At 42.1% G+C, this 13,847-nt stretch overlaps 1 protein-coding gene across 10 annotated transcripts in view; it reads left to right on the top strand.

Annotated features, from left to right (window-relative positions):
* Positions 1-13,847, top strand: part of HDAC4 (histone deacetylase 4) — a 277,372-nt gene that overhangs the window by 154,420 nt on the left and 109,105 nt on the right. For 6 of the 10 annotated variants that reach the window (XR_012044288.1, XM_072874160.1, XM_072874157.1 and 3 more), the window contains exons 5-7: positions 727-877; positions 5,173-5,293; positions 11,015-11,136. Coding sequence is in view for 9 of the 10 variants with exons in the window: in XM_072874160.1 (XP_072730261.1) it covers positions 727-877; positions 5,173-5,293; positions 11,015-11,136 (394 nt within the window). In the remaining variant the exon portion in view is untranslated. The remainder of the gene's footprint in view (positions 1-726; positions 878-5,172; positions 5,294-11,014; positions 11,137-13,847) is intronic. The other 4 variants (XM_072874161.1, XM_072874155.1, XM_072874158.1 and 1 more) reach the window with 2 other exon arrangements.

The following is a 13,847-nucleotide window of genomic DNA, read 5'->3' as shown; positions in this document are numbered from 1 at the left end:
GGGAAGGACTGTTAGGGAAATAAGAGTGCAAAGTCATATAATTAAAGGCTTATTCAAAAAATTATACACGCAAGGGACCTGAACTGGTCTTGCAAAGCCCGCCTTGATGATGGCGTATTTTGCTGTGAGCGCCTGACTTGGTGAGCTCAACAGTATTCCCTCAGCATAGGGTTTGTATGTGGTGAACGTACGAGTATTCGTAATTAAAGCATCCTAATGGGGTTTTCCTTGGAACAGATGAAGGAGAGAAAAATGAAGGTCCAGCTGGAGCAGTGGTTTGCACTGTCTCGGCCCAGGATCCGGGCACCAGGCTCCGGCAGGGCAGTGGTGGCAGCAGACAGCTCGTGGAGCAGAAGCGGGGGACCCAGCTGCACCCTTTGCCAGCAGCAAAGTGGTTGGGGAAGCGCCTATTTGGGCGGAAGCTTTTTGTCGCTTTCTCAAATTAGGTGCTTTCTGAACAGGATGCCTGTGCTTGTAAACAGACGGTGCCCTGAAGCCTGGAGCATGTAGTGCCTATGGTTTAGCATAAGTGCTGTCCTGAACTAGAAATGGGGTTGCACGAAGTGACTGTGAGTCTTAGTGCAGGAGCCTCTAGACAAGAAAAATGCCATTTTTCCTATTGCTATGAACTAAGCAACGTTATTGTCACCTGATAGCAGCTTCTGGTTTAGCACTGGGAAGTCTGACTGTTAATTTGCTCTTTTTCCCCTCGTCCCTTCTCCGCAGCAGCAGCAGGAGATGCTGGCAATGAAGCATCAGCAGGAGCTGTTGGAGCACCAGAGGAAGTTGGAGCAGCACCGACAGGAGCAGGAGCTGGAGAAGCAGCACCGAGAGCAGAAACTTCAGCAGCTAAAAAACAAAGAGAAAGGAAAAGAGAGTAAGTAGCGAAAGCGCACTTGTTTCAGTGATGACAGGTAGAGCAGATGAATGAAAGCCATAAAGCAGCTTTATAAAGCTGGAGAAACCTTCATGATAGCCTCTCTACAGAGCTCGGCTGCACAGGGAGCTTATGTAAACTGTTAGGAGGTATTGAGGGTGAGAGAGAGATTTAGTTCTATGCTTTATCTTCATTTTTGTCTTACTAAATGCCATTTTAGCGTTTTTCAAAAGGAAGCGTATCGTCTCTCTACTTGATTTAACATTTTTTGAAGTATTTTTGGCAGCGTTCCTAATGGAGGCAGAATATTAAGCCCATAAAATACACCAGATGCACACTGCATTTCTTCTACTTAATTTCACTCTTTTAAGATGTAGCCGAGTTCTCAGTTCTTAGCTTTAAAGTGTTTTCATTCAGAAAGTACTTCTTTCATGAGGTTACAGATTGTGGTTGGCTTTCCCACGTGTCATTATGCACTTCACGAGATTCAGTAAAATGATTATGGCCTGACAAATTCCCTTATCAAAGACACTTTGGTTGCTTGTTCGGGTTTCTTTTAGAAGTGAATGGGAGGACAAATACCTCACCAAGTTGTACTATCAACTCGTTAGGTCTTCATTTCAAAGGAAATAAAGAAGCCTGTGATGGTAGAAGCAGAGAGGGCTGAAGGGTACCAGGAGATGGGGTGCTGTCTGGGGACCAGGAACAAGATAAAGCTCCAAGAAGAATTCTTCTAGTAGGAAAGGACTGGGGTCTAGGAGTCTAAAGAAAATTATCTGAAGGTTGAATTCCCCATTCCCTGCATGTGCATCTTGCAATGGCAGAGTTTAGGCTGCAGCCAAAATGAGGGAATGCACAGACCTACCCCAATACCTTCGCAAAGCAGATCGTAGGAGGTCCAGCGTGTCTGTGTGTGTTTGGTTTGGGTTTCGCTCATTTTAAGGAGCGAAAGGTCTTTTAGGAGAAAGACCAAAGGATCAGAATGTACTTAAAAGCAGCAGTTTAACATTCAGGAGTGAGGAAAGGTGATGATAATGCAGGTTGCCTACTCTGGTGCCCAGTTGGCTGCCACATGCAATGCTTTCCGTTGTCCTCCGGCTTCTTTGTGTTATTTTCCGAAGTAAAGGCAGGCGGTTCGAACTGGATGAAAGCTAGAAGCATTTCCGCTTCACCCTGCTGTTCTCATCAACTGTTAATATTGTGTCAATGTTTTGCTGAGCCTCTCTGCGAAATTGATATCTGGCTATTTACGTGAAAGTAATTTGCAAATAAATAAAAATGCCTGAATCTCTGTAAAATGGCAAAATCATCGAAGCACCTTTTGGATGAAACACATAGGTGTAGTGGAAAAAAACAGAATTTGGGGATGTTAAGTTGAAGATCCTGTTCCCATGGCTACAGTTTTATTTTTAAATTACTTTTTTATTTAAGAAGTACTATGGTGTATAATCATTATAGCACTTCAGCTCTTAAGAATACTTAAGTTATTTTTCTCACATCAGAAAATTTTGCTAAGCGCAACACAGCTAAAATTGTCCTGATCTGAAATATGAAGCGTGCGTAATAGATGTAGAGTAGAGTTTATTCTTCCTCCTTCTTCCATCACTGTAAGCCAAAATATATTATTTTGTACCTTTTAGAAGGCAAATCACAAATTGGTTTAGATTAACATAATATCAGCTCCTTGTGTTCTCATCTCGGGAGCCTTAACCTGTCCCTCATGAGCTGATATCTGCCATCATAAAGCTTTTGATCAAAAGCATGACTTCCACGAAAGGAGGGAAAATGTGTATGAAAGGAAAGGTGGTTTTTGCGCAGGATAAGGAGCGATAGTTGGTCGTCCTGTCTTTCCACTGTTAGGATTGAACCTAGAACCGGTCCTGTGCATCGGTGTTCCCGGACACTTCTGGGCATGGACCGTTCAAGCCCTTGCTGCTTGGCAGCGTTGGTCTGTGGCTTGTCTTGGACTTTCTCCTACAAGTTGGCCAGCTGTGACCAGCTCACGCTATCATCAAGGGTTTTCTCCTGTTAATTTCCATTTGTTCTGCTCCTCTGCTCTTGCGTTGTGCAGCCTCCTCCTTCCGCAAGAGCCTGGTCCTGCTTCTGCCCTCCCTTATTCTCTTCCCACTACCCCTGCCTTATCCTATATTCGGATGCTGTTTGATCCTGGGACAATATGTAACTTGTTTTTGTCTCTGCGGTAGTAACCTGGCTCAGTCTTTTGGCTCTTTAGAGCCATCCTGTCTGCAGTACTTTGCTCACTGTGGCTCTCTCCTGTTTGCAGTCTTATCAGTTGATCTGGTCTTTGCTCCCTGTTCCTCTTAAACACTCAGGCCCTCCAGAATGAATAGGCCAGCTCACAGCTTGGTTTTCCCCGCCGTGCACAGCTGCTCCCCCAGCCAGGGCTTCTGCATGGGTCTTGCTCTCCAGTTCCTTCTCTCTCATCCTCCTTTTACTCTGCCGCGCCTTTTGCTTCCATTGGGGTTGAGTGTCTTGCTTCCTGCCTGTGGACTTATTCCATACGTATGGGCTTTTAGTGTCTGACTTCTGCTCTTGTCCTCTTTGCTTATACCCCTGCATGCTGTATACTATCGCGTATGTGACAGGTTGTCCCTTTCTGCCTTTGGAGTCCTCTTTAACTTCTTTACTGGATGTTGTGCAGTGCTTCTGCCTGTAACAATGTGACTGGGTCCAAAAATCGCTCAGTATGGTATATGAAAAGTGAGTTAGATGGGTTTTTGGTTTTTTTTTTCTTTCGATCATTCAATTCAAGGGTCAAAAGCTTAGCAATGGTCAGAAGGTCTTGTGTGACAGCTTGGTCCGTGGCTCCGGTGTTGCCCAGGGAAGGGGAAGCCTACACGCTTGTATCTTGTTAGGCATATTTGGGGCCTTTCAGCTTCTAATTAAGGAGGAAGACATGCCAGGGGAGCTTTTGTAAACCTCAAGATCCAAAAATGTTTAGCTTCAAGTCTTCTAAATAATGTCAGATTTATCCAAAACTGACAGAATACAGCCATGTTTGATTATTTTAAAGATGCTAATAGATTAAAGATGACACTTTTCGGATAGAGAAGGCCTTTCAGCATGAATTTGTCACCTATTCTGGTCTAGCCATGTGGCTTGCTACACTCATATGAATTTATCTCCAGCTCCTCAGTTGAACTTCCCGTTGGGCTACACACCAAACCTATGTTTGTAGAGCTAGTGAGAAATGCAGGGCTCCAAAAAGGTGAATTTTCAAGCTTTTTAATGTGTCTTCAGTGGTTGAACAGTATTACATCTTCAGGCAGTGCTTTATAGAAATATTGCAGTTTTCTTCTCTTGTGGAGGTAAAAAAATTGTTTCCCCAGTCTGTCAAATGTCATTGTTGAGTAGGATCCAGGAGACAAAAGATCACCCTGTCGTATTTTAAGTTTTTAATCCCAGTAGAGCAGACAGTTTTCCTGGCCTTTTCATTTTCTTGTAGCCCAGTTATTTTCCTTTGGAATTCTTGCTTTATGCCGTGGTATAGATGAACCATCATTTTCCACATGTTCTGCTTGCCAAACTTTCTATGCATTACTCCATCAGGAACTCTGCCTGCGAATCTGTTCTGTCAACCAAATGATAATTTTAATCCATCATCGCAGCAAAACAGACTGGTCTCTATTGTAGAGGAAATAATGATTAGAAATTACACAGTTGACATTTTAGCTCTACGCTACAAAATTACTGACTTTCTTCTTTAAATGTTAGATTTTCTATTTGAAGAAATAGATTGCACACTTGTAAATGAATTGGAATATTATGTAGGTCTTATTGTACACAGATACTTTTGAACAAAGAGGTCCCTATTTACAAGAGTTTTCAAGACAAAATCTACATATGAGACATTCGTCTCATTCCCCTTCTGCTTGCAGATGTGACATTTAAAAACTTGAGTGTACACAAGACCCTTTTTCTTAAATACCTTTGATTAAAGGAAAGCTGGAATACCTAGTACAAGTGCTTTATTCTAAGTGTACTTTTATGCAAGTGTAAAAATCCTCTTCAGAAATCTTTTGTAGTGAAATGATAAATCTCTGATTAAATCTCTGTTTTCAAACATAAGTTGTGATTATATGCAAAGCTAAAGGCAAAAAAAAAAAAAAAAGAGGAGAGCTTCTTACTGGAGATGCTTTGTTCTTTTCTCTTTGAAGGAAAAGTTCTTCCTTTGGACTGGAAATCAAAGATTTAATTCTGAATCTTTTTAGAAATTTAACTTCTTTAAAGTATGTGAAGTGATTAAATACCCTTTTTTATTTCTGACTTTTCAGGTGCAGTGGCAAGCACAGAAGTAAAGATGAAATTACAAGAATTTGTCTTAAATAAGAAGAAGGCATTGGCACACCGGAATCTCAACCACTGTATATCCAGTGATCCCCGCTTCTGGTATGGGTAAGTGGTACTGGGCTTATCTTTATGATTCAGCCGGTGCCACCTTTTTTCACAATTGCTGGAGATGTGGGGAATAAACCTGATGTGTTTACTGGGTGAACCAGAACAGTGATAGAACCGGGGTTTGATTTTGCTGTATGTTACCAAAATGCATTTTTCAGAGGGTTTCAGCGTGGATAATTTTCATACCTTATGTGATGGTCACAGTATTTTTGTGAGCAGAGGTCTTTGCTGTCATCTTTAATCCACAATTATTCAGACTTGCCAGTTCTACCATCAGGGTCAACCTTTTTAAGTTCTCTAGCTTTTCACCCAGGATTTCGTCCTGCCAGGTGTTATAAACCTTGAACTTTGGTAAAATGGGGAAATTACTTTTTATGTTTAGTGAATTGCAACTCAGGAAAGTTGAGCTAGCATTACATTTTTAAAGCCCTTAATGCTTACTGCTCATCTTAATCTGTTGAAGTTGGAAGATTGGTTTACTTGGCTCTTCTCTGTAAACTGCTGGAAAAATCAAGTGTGTCCTGTCTGTCTGCGCTTCTAGTCGCAATTGCCCCAACATCTACGTTTTCAACTGAAAATTTTCAACTGTTGATCTCCAAGAAAACCCAAATGTCACGTGGGGTGAGAAGGTAACAGCTGATGTTATAATGACATGGGAACAAAGAGTGACTTCTTCCATTAGTTCAAATGCACCAAATAACAAATATAAATGATGGCATTATTAACAAGGTACAAGTTTCAGTTCCAGAAATTCTCTTCTTCATTGTGTAAAAGAAAATTAGAAAATTGAGATGATTTGAAAACTTCCACTACCATAACATTATTAATATCTATATTGCAAAAGGAAAAGAAAAAAAAAGAAGAATGTTTCGGGTGTTGTCTTTAAAGACCATAAAATTCATGAAATTTTGAATGACAAAAGTCAAGGAAATTTTGCCGTGAAATCTGTGTTCAAGCCGAGTGTCTGACAGTATTTGAAGTCTTAAGAAATTAACATGTATACAGGGATGATGAGGTCATAGCCAGAACATGTTTCCAAATTCAAGAAACTAAGCTGAAATTAAATTTGAAAGATATCCCAGCTTTGAGCCAGTACAGAAATGCTAAAGTGTAGTTGGCAGAAAAATTCAAACATTATTCCAGTGGGGTGAGATTGAGCAGTTTTAATACATCTCTGAAAATCTAATCTGAGACTTGAAAATTGTATGGTTATGACACTGGTTAAAGTAGTGAAATGTTGTTAGTTTACGCAAAGATTATATTTAAGGCCCGCTAGGTCGGTATCAAGGACAGCAGAAGAAACAGGAGAAACTGAATTTCAGTCAAGACAACATAAATATCTTTCTTAGATAATTGATTTTCCACTGTTCTTAATTGAGACTCACCAAGAAATTTGGGGATTTTATTAAAGGTGGTGGAAGACTCTCTGAGCCACTATGTTCTCCATTTTTTTTCCAGTTGGTTAAAATGCCTGTTAATGCAAGAGTGGTATAAAGTCAATGAGAATTAAGGATAGTAAAGAAGTGCTTTCTTCCAAAACCTTTGATCCTTTGGCCCTAGAGAAACTGGCACAGAATTGCCATCACAGGTGAATTTAGAATAATGAAAAATAAATTTGGGAGTGATTCGAATTCCTTATGTTTTGCCTAGTTTTCAATTAACTGCTTTTTCACCGAGAATCCAGCGCTCAGAGATGAATCGAAGAGCAGCGGTCTGTAATACCATACATGTTACAGGGCCAGGGGTAAGGCGGGAGCTTATTTAGCCAAGTCGTGTTTAAGGTTTCAGTACGTTTCCTGCTTTGTTTTAAGCTCTTGCTGAGAACTTTCTAAGCACCAATATATTGTTTAGGTTTATTGCGGCATATGTTAATCAAAACATCCCTTTCCTATGATGCTCCAGGGATGCCCGCAGGCAGGGACAAGGTACACACTGTTGCGCAAGGGGCCATCCTTCTTCTTCTTCTGGATTTAACGGGCTTGCCGTCCCCTCATCTTCCCTCCATCTGTTTCGTGGTGGGGAGAGGATCAGTGTTTTGGTTTCTAACACAAGATGTGAAGAGGGGAGAGCGAGCCTCGGAGGCCTCACGGATCTTTCTAAGGGTCTGTCTCGGTGATAAGTTGCAGGCAGGCATGAGCTCGTTCTGCTCAGCCTTTGAGGAGGGCAGATGGCAGCAGGGCTGCGTGACAGTGGTGTCTTATCTTGCGGTGGAGGATTTTTAAATGCACCCTTCAGTTGTTAAGGCAGAAGCTGAAGATTTTTACTTTCCATTCTATTTAAAAAATATTTTTTTAAAAAAAGAGAAAAACCTTTAAATTAATTACTTATTAGTATTTATTTATATGGTATCTCATAGGTTACCAGTTCAGTTGTAGAGATATTTATGTACGCACATACTTCTAATGTGATTCAATTGGATGGTGTTTGGATTTAACACACGCAAACGAGGCTTGCAGAAGATAGACTCGATGCTCCTACTGTGAGCAGGCAAGCCAATTAAGTGGTAACAGATGCTGAAATAGTCTTTTAAATGACACGCCTGCTTTTAAGCACTTCCTTTGGTCTTATTAATGTTTGTGAATTCCATTTTTGAAAAATTGAAAGCATTACTTGGAGAAAAACAGATCTCCTAAGGGTATTGAACACCACGACGGTTCTACATCAACGGCTGTGACATGAAATATCTTCCACTGACATGTGAAATAGCTGTCATTCCCCTGGCCCTTTGGACCAGGCTTCGGTTGTCCACTGAGGTGTCCAGACGCTTTTGCCTTCAGTATCTTGTATCTGTCTGAAATTCGTTCAGCACTGTCGGTTGCTGGTGCAACGTTGAATGTTTATAGTCAGTGAATATTTTCTAATTAATCACCGATGTTAAAGGGCATTGTCACACACGCACGTGGGGATCAACCCTTGAGATGAAAAGGGACCAGTTTTAGAATTTTTGCAGAGTATAGTCGTAGTCCAGAGGATCTACTAAATGAAAGAAAGAAACTTGGTAATGCTCAGTAACGTTTCTTGGAGGCTTTCACAGAGGTCTCACTCAGTCTTCAGCTCTATGGTATTCAAGCCACTTTGTAAACTCTGTTTAACATATACAGCTCCAGTCTGTATGTAATTGTTTAAAATAGCTTTGTGGACTATAATTTTCGGATTACGTTGATGGTAGGCAACAACAGAAGAGGTTCTCTTGAATTTCATTGTCAGACTGTTCCTCCCGTGGATTCTGAACCCGCTGGACAGCCCTGCTCCCAGGAGGTTTTGCTCTTCAAGATACTTAACATAAGTAAGAGTGGCTTAGCAGGAACACAGACAGAGCACCTCGGGCTTAGCAAACAGGGCTATTATTTCCCTAGGATGTTGTCAGAAATGCACTTGGGAAGTAGCCACTCGATGTGGTAGCAATCATGAAAGGGAGTTTAACTGAGTATTTGCATGGTAAGGAGGTAGAGAGATATAATTACACACTAAGTTCTTCCAATGTACATAGGTGCCTGCAGTCTCTGTACACAAAACATTCTAGCACAGATACATATGTTTGAGTATCTATTCAGTTTACATTGCGTGACTATGTTTGAAGTATCATGTGCTTTGCTGTGCGCATGGGTTTTTGAAGGACCTCAGAGCTCAAAGAACAGGGGATGTGTTATGCGAAGGTATGTGCTTTCAGGAATGCCTGCACACTCGATGTAGTATACAATTTCATCCCTTTCAAGACCTCTGAAATTCTTGAACGGGCACGCAGACCAGTGCATTTTGCTCGAAGCAGCGTAGGGTGTTGGATCCCAGTCCTCGAGCGATATAATGTATTCCTGTTTGCAGAGTTAAATATCTGTCATTCAGCAACTCCAAAGCACATCTAAACAGGCCCTTTGAGTTCCTGCGCATTCCCTAACAAAGTTCCCTGAAAATAGCCTCAATGTACATGATTGTGCAGCTTAAGTCATGATTTAAAAAAAAAAAAAAAAGAGAAAGAAAAAGTCTATTGCTTGTATAGGCAAGAGCAAAAAATGCCATTGTGTGACGTGGTGGGTTTGAGGGCTCTTGGCTTGCAGCGTCCCGGCTTCCTGTTTGTGAAACATCTCTCTGTGCTGCCTTCCCATGGTATGAGCAGATCGGGCAGAGAAAGCGACTTCTGTTTTCAGGAGGGATTCAAATATTTTTCAGTTTGGTTCTGTTTTGATTTCAGGTGATGATTAAACTGTGCGTGCATGTGGGCATTTATTGGTGCGAATGTAAAAGAGTACACGATGTGCATGAATGCTAATGAAAAATACAACTGTGTAAGAGCCCGAAAAATTATTCTGCCTGTATGTACAGAGAAATTTGGAATATAAAGGGGGGAGGATTAGGAAACCACAGTGAATCATACCGCTTGGTAAGAGCTGTGGGTATAGAAAATTTTGATGTAGATGTTCAAATAAACTTTTCGGAGGTTTTTTGTAACGAAATCATGTAGAAAATTTGATGGATTTTCCTGATATTTCATTAGCCCCTTATTTTTTTGAAGGGTATAACTTGTAGTGGAATTGATGCTACTTATCTCACCAAACAGCCTACTTCTGATTTGAGCTTTCAAAATGTACTGCTCAAGGAATTGGATGAATTGGTGTAATTTTCAACTGGGGAATGGCTCGTTTTGGTTCCTTAAAGAACCTTTTCTAGGACAATATTTTTAACCAAGGTCCCCAAGAATGCCTGGTTATTAAGCAATGTAAAATTTCAAATCTTCGCTTCTTTTGGCGAAGTGCTCGCTTTCCGGTGTCCCATATTCTTTAGTATTTTGAAGAAGTAATACAGGGTTTAAATTCTGCTTATTTAAGCTTAAAATGTAAGGGGGGTTTTTCTGATAGCTGCGTGGCTGTCACCTGTGTTGCTAAACCAGTCATTCTGTTGATGTAGCTACTCTGCGAACATGCAGTCTGGAGACTTCCCAAAGTCTGTACTGATCGGGGTTGGTAGAGCTCCTGAGAAATGGCAAAGCTGGGCACAAGTCATTAAGTAGGAAAGATGCAGCCAACAAACTGGTAGGAGGCTTAGAAAACTCATTCGTTGTTTAATATCCTTAGCAAACAGACTGTAATTTACTTCCAGCAGCCTGCTCAAACAAAGCTATAAATTATCAGCTTCGAGAAGTTAATCTGGAAAGGCGTTGAGTACTTTGGCCCTATCTCTGCTAAGTACTTGGGTTGGGAGGCAGCGAAGTAAAAGGCAGAAGACCACCTATGCAGCATGGCTGCTGTTAGCCAGTTTAAACGTGTGGCACCTAATGTGCTTGTCCTTCGGTTTTGTTTCATCCTTAGACTTTGTCTACTATATCTGGGTTTCATTCAGTGAAGGGAAATTGTTCAGTTGTGCTGCAGTTGAGGGGAGTAACAACACCCATGCTTAGCTTCAAGAATACGGTTTAGCAAAACCCAGCCCAAGTACACGCTTAAAATTATACTCGTAGTTAAATACCTTCATGAGTTGACCCATGCTCAACAGGCTAATTCTTATACTGAAAATTAATCATACATTTAGTTACCTCCCTGTATATTAAACTTTAGTGTCTTTTTTTTACATGAGTGCCTAGAAGGAGAAAGCTAGTACCAAGATCTTTTCCTTTGCACTGTTCCCCACTAACGAAGTTAACAGACAAGGTGAAGCTGCACTCATTCCCTTTGTGTGTCACTGGTGTGAAGCTTCTCCCTTCTCTTTCTCTTTCCTTCTGTGCAGGAAGACACAGCACAGCTCTCTGGACCAGAGCTCCCCACCCCAAAGTGGCGTATCCAGCACCTACAATCATCCTGTACTGGGGATGTACGATTCCAAAGATGACTTCCCACTCAGAAAAACAGGTAGCGCTCACCTTGATTTTCTGTGTTGCCTACTGTCTTTGCTGTGGTCCTCTTATTATTATTATTATTTTTTTTTTTTTTTAAAAAAAAAAAGGTATGTTACCAAAAAGCTGTATTTCATGGGGTGATTTATTTAACAAGCACTCCATCCTGCTCCCCCTTCATCTGTCACTGTGCGCAGTGTTAGAGGGAGGCTGGAGTTGCTTTGGGTGTGCAGACATGCAAAGCTGCAGGCAGGAGACAGCGGAGTTGTGTGTCAAAGTTTGCGAGATGTTTTCACAAAGTCAAAGCTAATACAGAGATCTGGGTGTCTGAAGTCAAAGTATGTTTTGCTGAGTGAGAAAAGTACCAAGAAAAGTTCATTTCTTCTGGGATTTGCATTTTATATACAAGTTTATATTTAAAATAAATAAAAATGTTTCTGCCAGTCAAAGCATCGGGACTTCCTGCAAGGGTTTTGGTTCACACCTAGACAGTTATTTCTCAGTTAGGTTTTTCCCTGCACAGTGGCTAAGCAGGTCAGTTATTTCTCAGCTATACATTATGTAAACCAGGTTGTTTTGGTTGGCTGTGGTCCTCAGCTCCATATCGCATGCCTAAGCCAACACAGCCTCAGCTTCTAACCTGGCCAGCTCGTGATCCTCGGCTGCTTCCTTCGGGGAATAGCTGAGCTTCCACGAGCTCGTCCCGATTTGGGGAGCGATGCTGCTCGCGTGGATGGTGCGGACAGTGCTGTGTGTTGGAAATCACTTCAGAACAGGAAAAAAACTGTTCTGAAAAGATGGAGTGGAGGTAAGAGGAAAGCAGAGGCGTGATTGAACTTCATACCTTCTGCAGGTGCTGCCTAGCTGTTTTTCAGGTATGCTTTGCGGATCTTCAAAGATGAGCACCGGTACTCAAAAAGTGTGATGTCCTTGTGATAAGGCACGGTGATGGTGTGTTAACCAAATCTCCCTGTGGGTTTGCTACTGTCTTTGCTCAAATTGGCTGCCCTAAGTCAGTTCCCAAGAGCTGGCAGCCCCTCCATTTCCTTCTGGGAGGGATGTAGGTGTTCTCATGGCACTTCTCCTAATAGTTAGAAGAAGAGCGGTTCTTAGGTGTAGTGAATGTTTTAACACAATTCTCCTTACCTTTGTAAACTTGGGGTGTTTTTTCTTCTTTCACCATCTGATGAGAAAAAAATACACCTCCACACACACGCCTTGTGCCTCCTGCCTCCCAGTTCTGTGGATTTAAAGACCTTTTGGGGAACTTCTCATTCTGGACCATAGCACCTGGCTTGCTGGACAGATATGTGGATGGATTCCCATCTGCTGTGCAGTAGACTGTCTTCCCCCTCACTGGGTATGGTGGGTTGGGTGGCAAGTACCAAACACTTCAGCTGCACAAGGAGTCAATCAAAAATTGGCAAGCACTTTCCAGGATATGGGTGTTTTCCTGGGCATACCTTGTACCTTTGGTAGTGGTAGTTTTAACTGTGTCCTTTCTGGAGGACTCCAAAAGCAGAGCTTAGAAAACTGGATTTGCTGAAGGGTAGGGCATCCTCTAATCTCTGCTTCTAGATAATGAAAGACCAAACACCCCTTTAGGTGCAGTAGGTGCTGCTGCGTCATCAGTGCCTGGGACAGCTGAAGCGACGCTGTCTGGGTGTCGGGACTTTGCCTTTCGTAGGGGAGGTGAGCACTGATGGAGGACTGCCCTCAAAGGAGACTTCCTTCAGCTCTAAAGCCGGCGAAGCACAAAGATGTGCTTGGCATACAAGCCTACCTGGGAGGAGAAACGCAAGCTCGGGCTGCTAGCAGCCATTGCTGCCCTTCACTTCTCCTCTGCTGAAGGCTTTCAGGCTTGTCTGGGAAATTGCAGCGTTTTCATGCAGGGAAGCATCCCTTGGCACCATACCTATCTCTTAGGGCCTGTGGACAGCATGATTCCAAGAGATTTTTCGCTCTTTCCTATGCCTCGCGAAACCAGGTGATCCATTTCTGGTGTGTTAGCCATCCCCACAGCATAAATGGGCTTTGACGTGCTCCAGAACCTCCCTTGCTTTTCACTTCGGGGACCTTACTTGTCAGATTGAGGTTGAGGATCAGCCGCCCTTCTTGCTCCCGGTGTTACGGAAGGGGATTTCTGCAGGAGAGGGAAAGTGTCTGCACATCTCGCCCCTTTGCTGCTTCCCAGACTGAGCTCTCAATAAGACTCTGTCTGAATAAAAGCCCTGTCAGACAGGGTGAATTAAGGATGATAAATGTATCTAATCACATTATTAAAAATGGAAGCAACCAAAATCATTGTTCTTTTAAAACAGGAAGATGTTGAGCTGATTTTGTTTTTCCAGAACGCTGATGCTTGTTCTTTTTGGGCACCAGCATTAATCTGTTGGGGACTTGTCTGTGATACATCCGAGTTCACTTACAAGGTTCAGGGGATAATTTTTTTTGTTGTTGTTTTCTTTTATTTTCCTTTCAACGCGACAACACTTCAGTCTCTGGCACAGCGATATCCTGCACGAATCCTGTTGCCAAGAATGTTAAGTTGCTTGGAGAAGAAAGGCTCCTGAACAGTCTGGTGTAAACAAAAGGCAGGGAAGGCTGGAGCCCACCCTAAATAAAGTTCTTTATTACGGGTGAGCTTCTCAGATTTTTGGCACCAGGCAAAAATCTGGCTTTGTGTTTGTAATTTAAAACCGCCATATCATGTAGTCCAGTTTTATT

This window comes from Ciconia boyciana, chromosome 10 (genome assembly GCF_034638445.1).
Source record: "Ciconia boyciana chromosome 10, ASM3463844v1, whole genome shotgun sequence".
Lineage (NCBI taxonomy): Eukaryota > Metazoa > Chordata > Aves > Ciconiiformes > Ciconiidae > Ciconia > Ciconia boyciana.
This window is presented reverse-complemented; position numbering and strand designations above follow the sequence as displayed.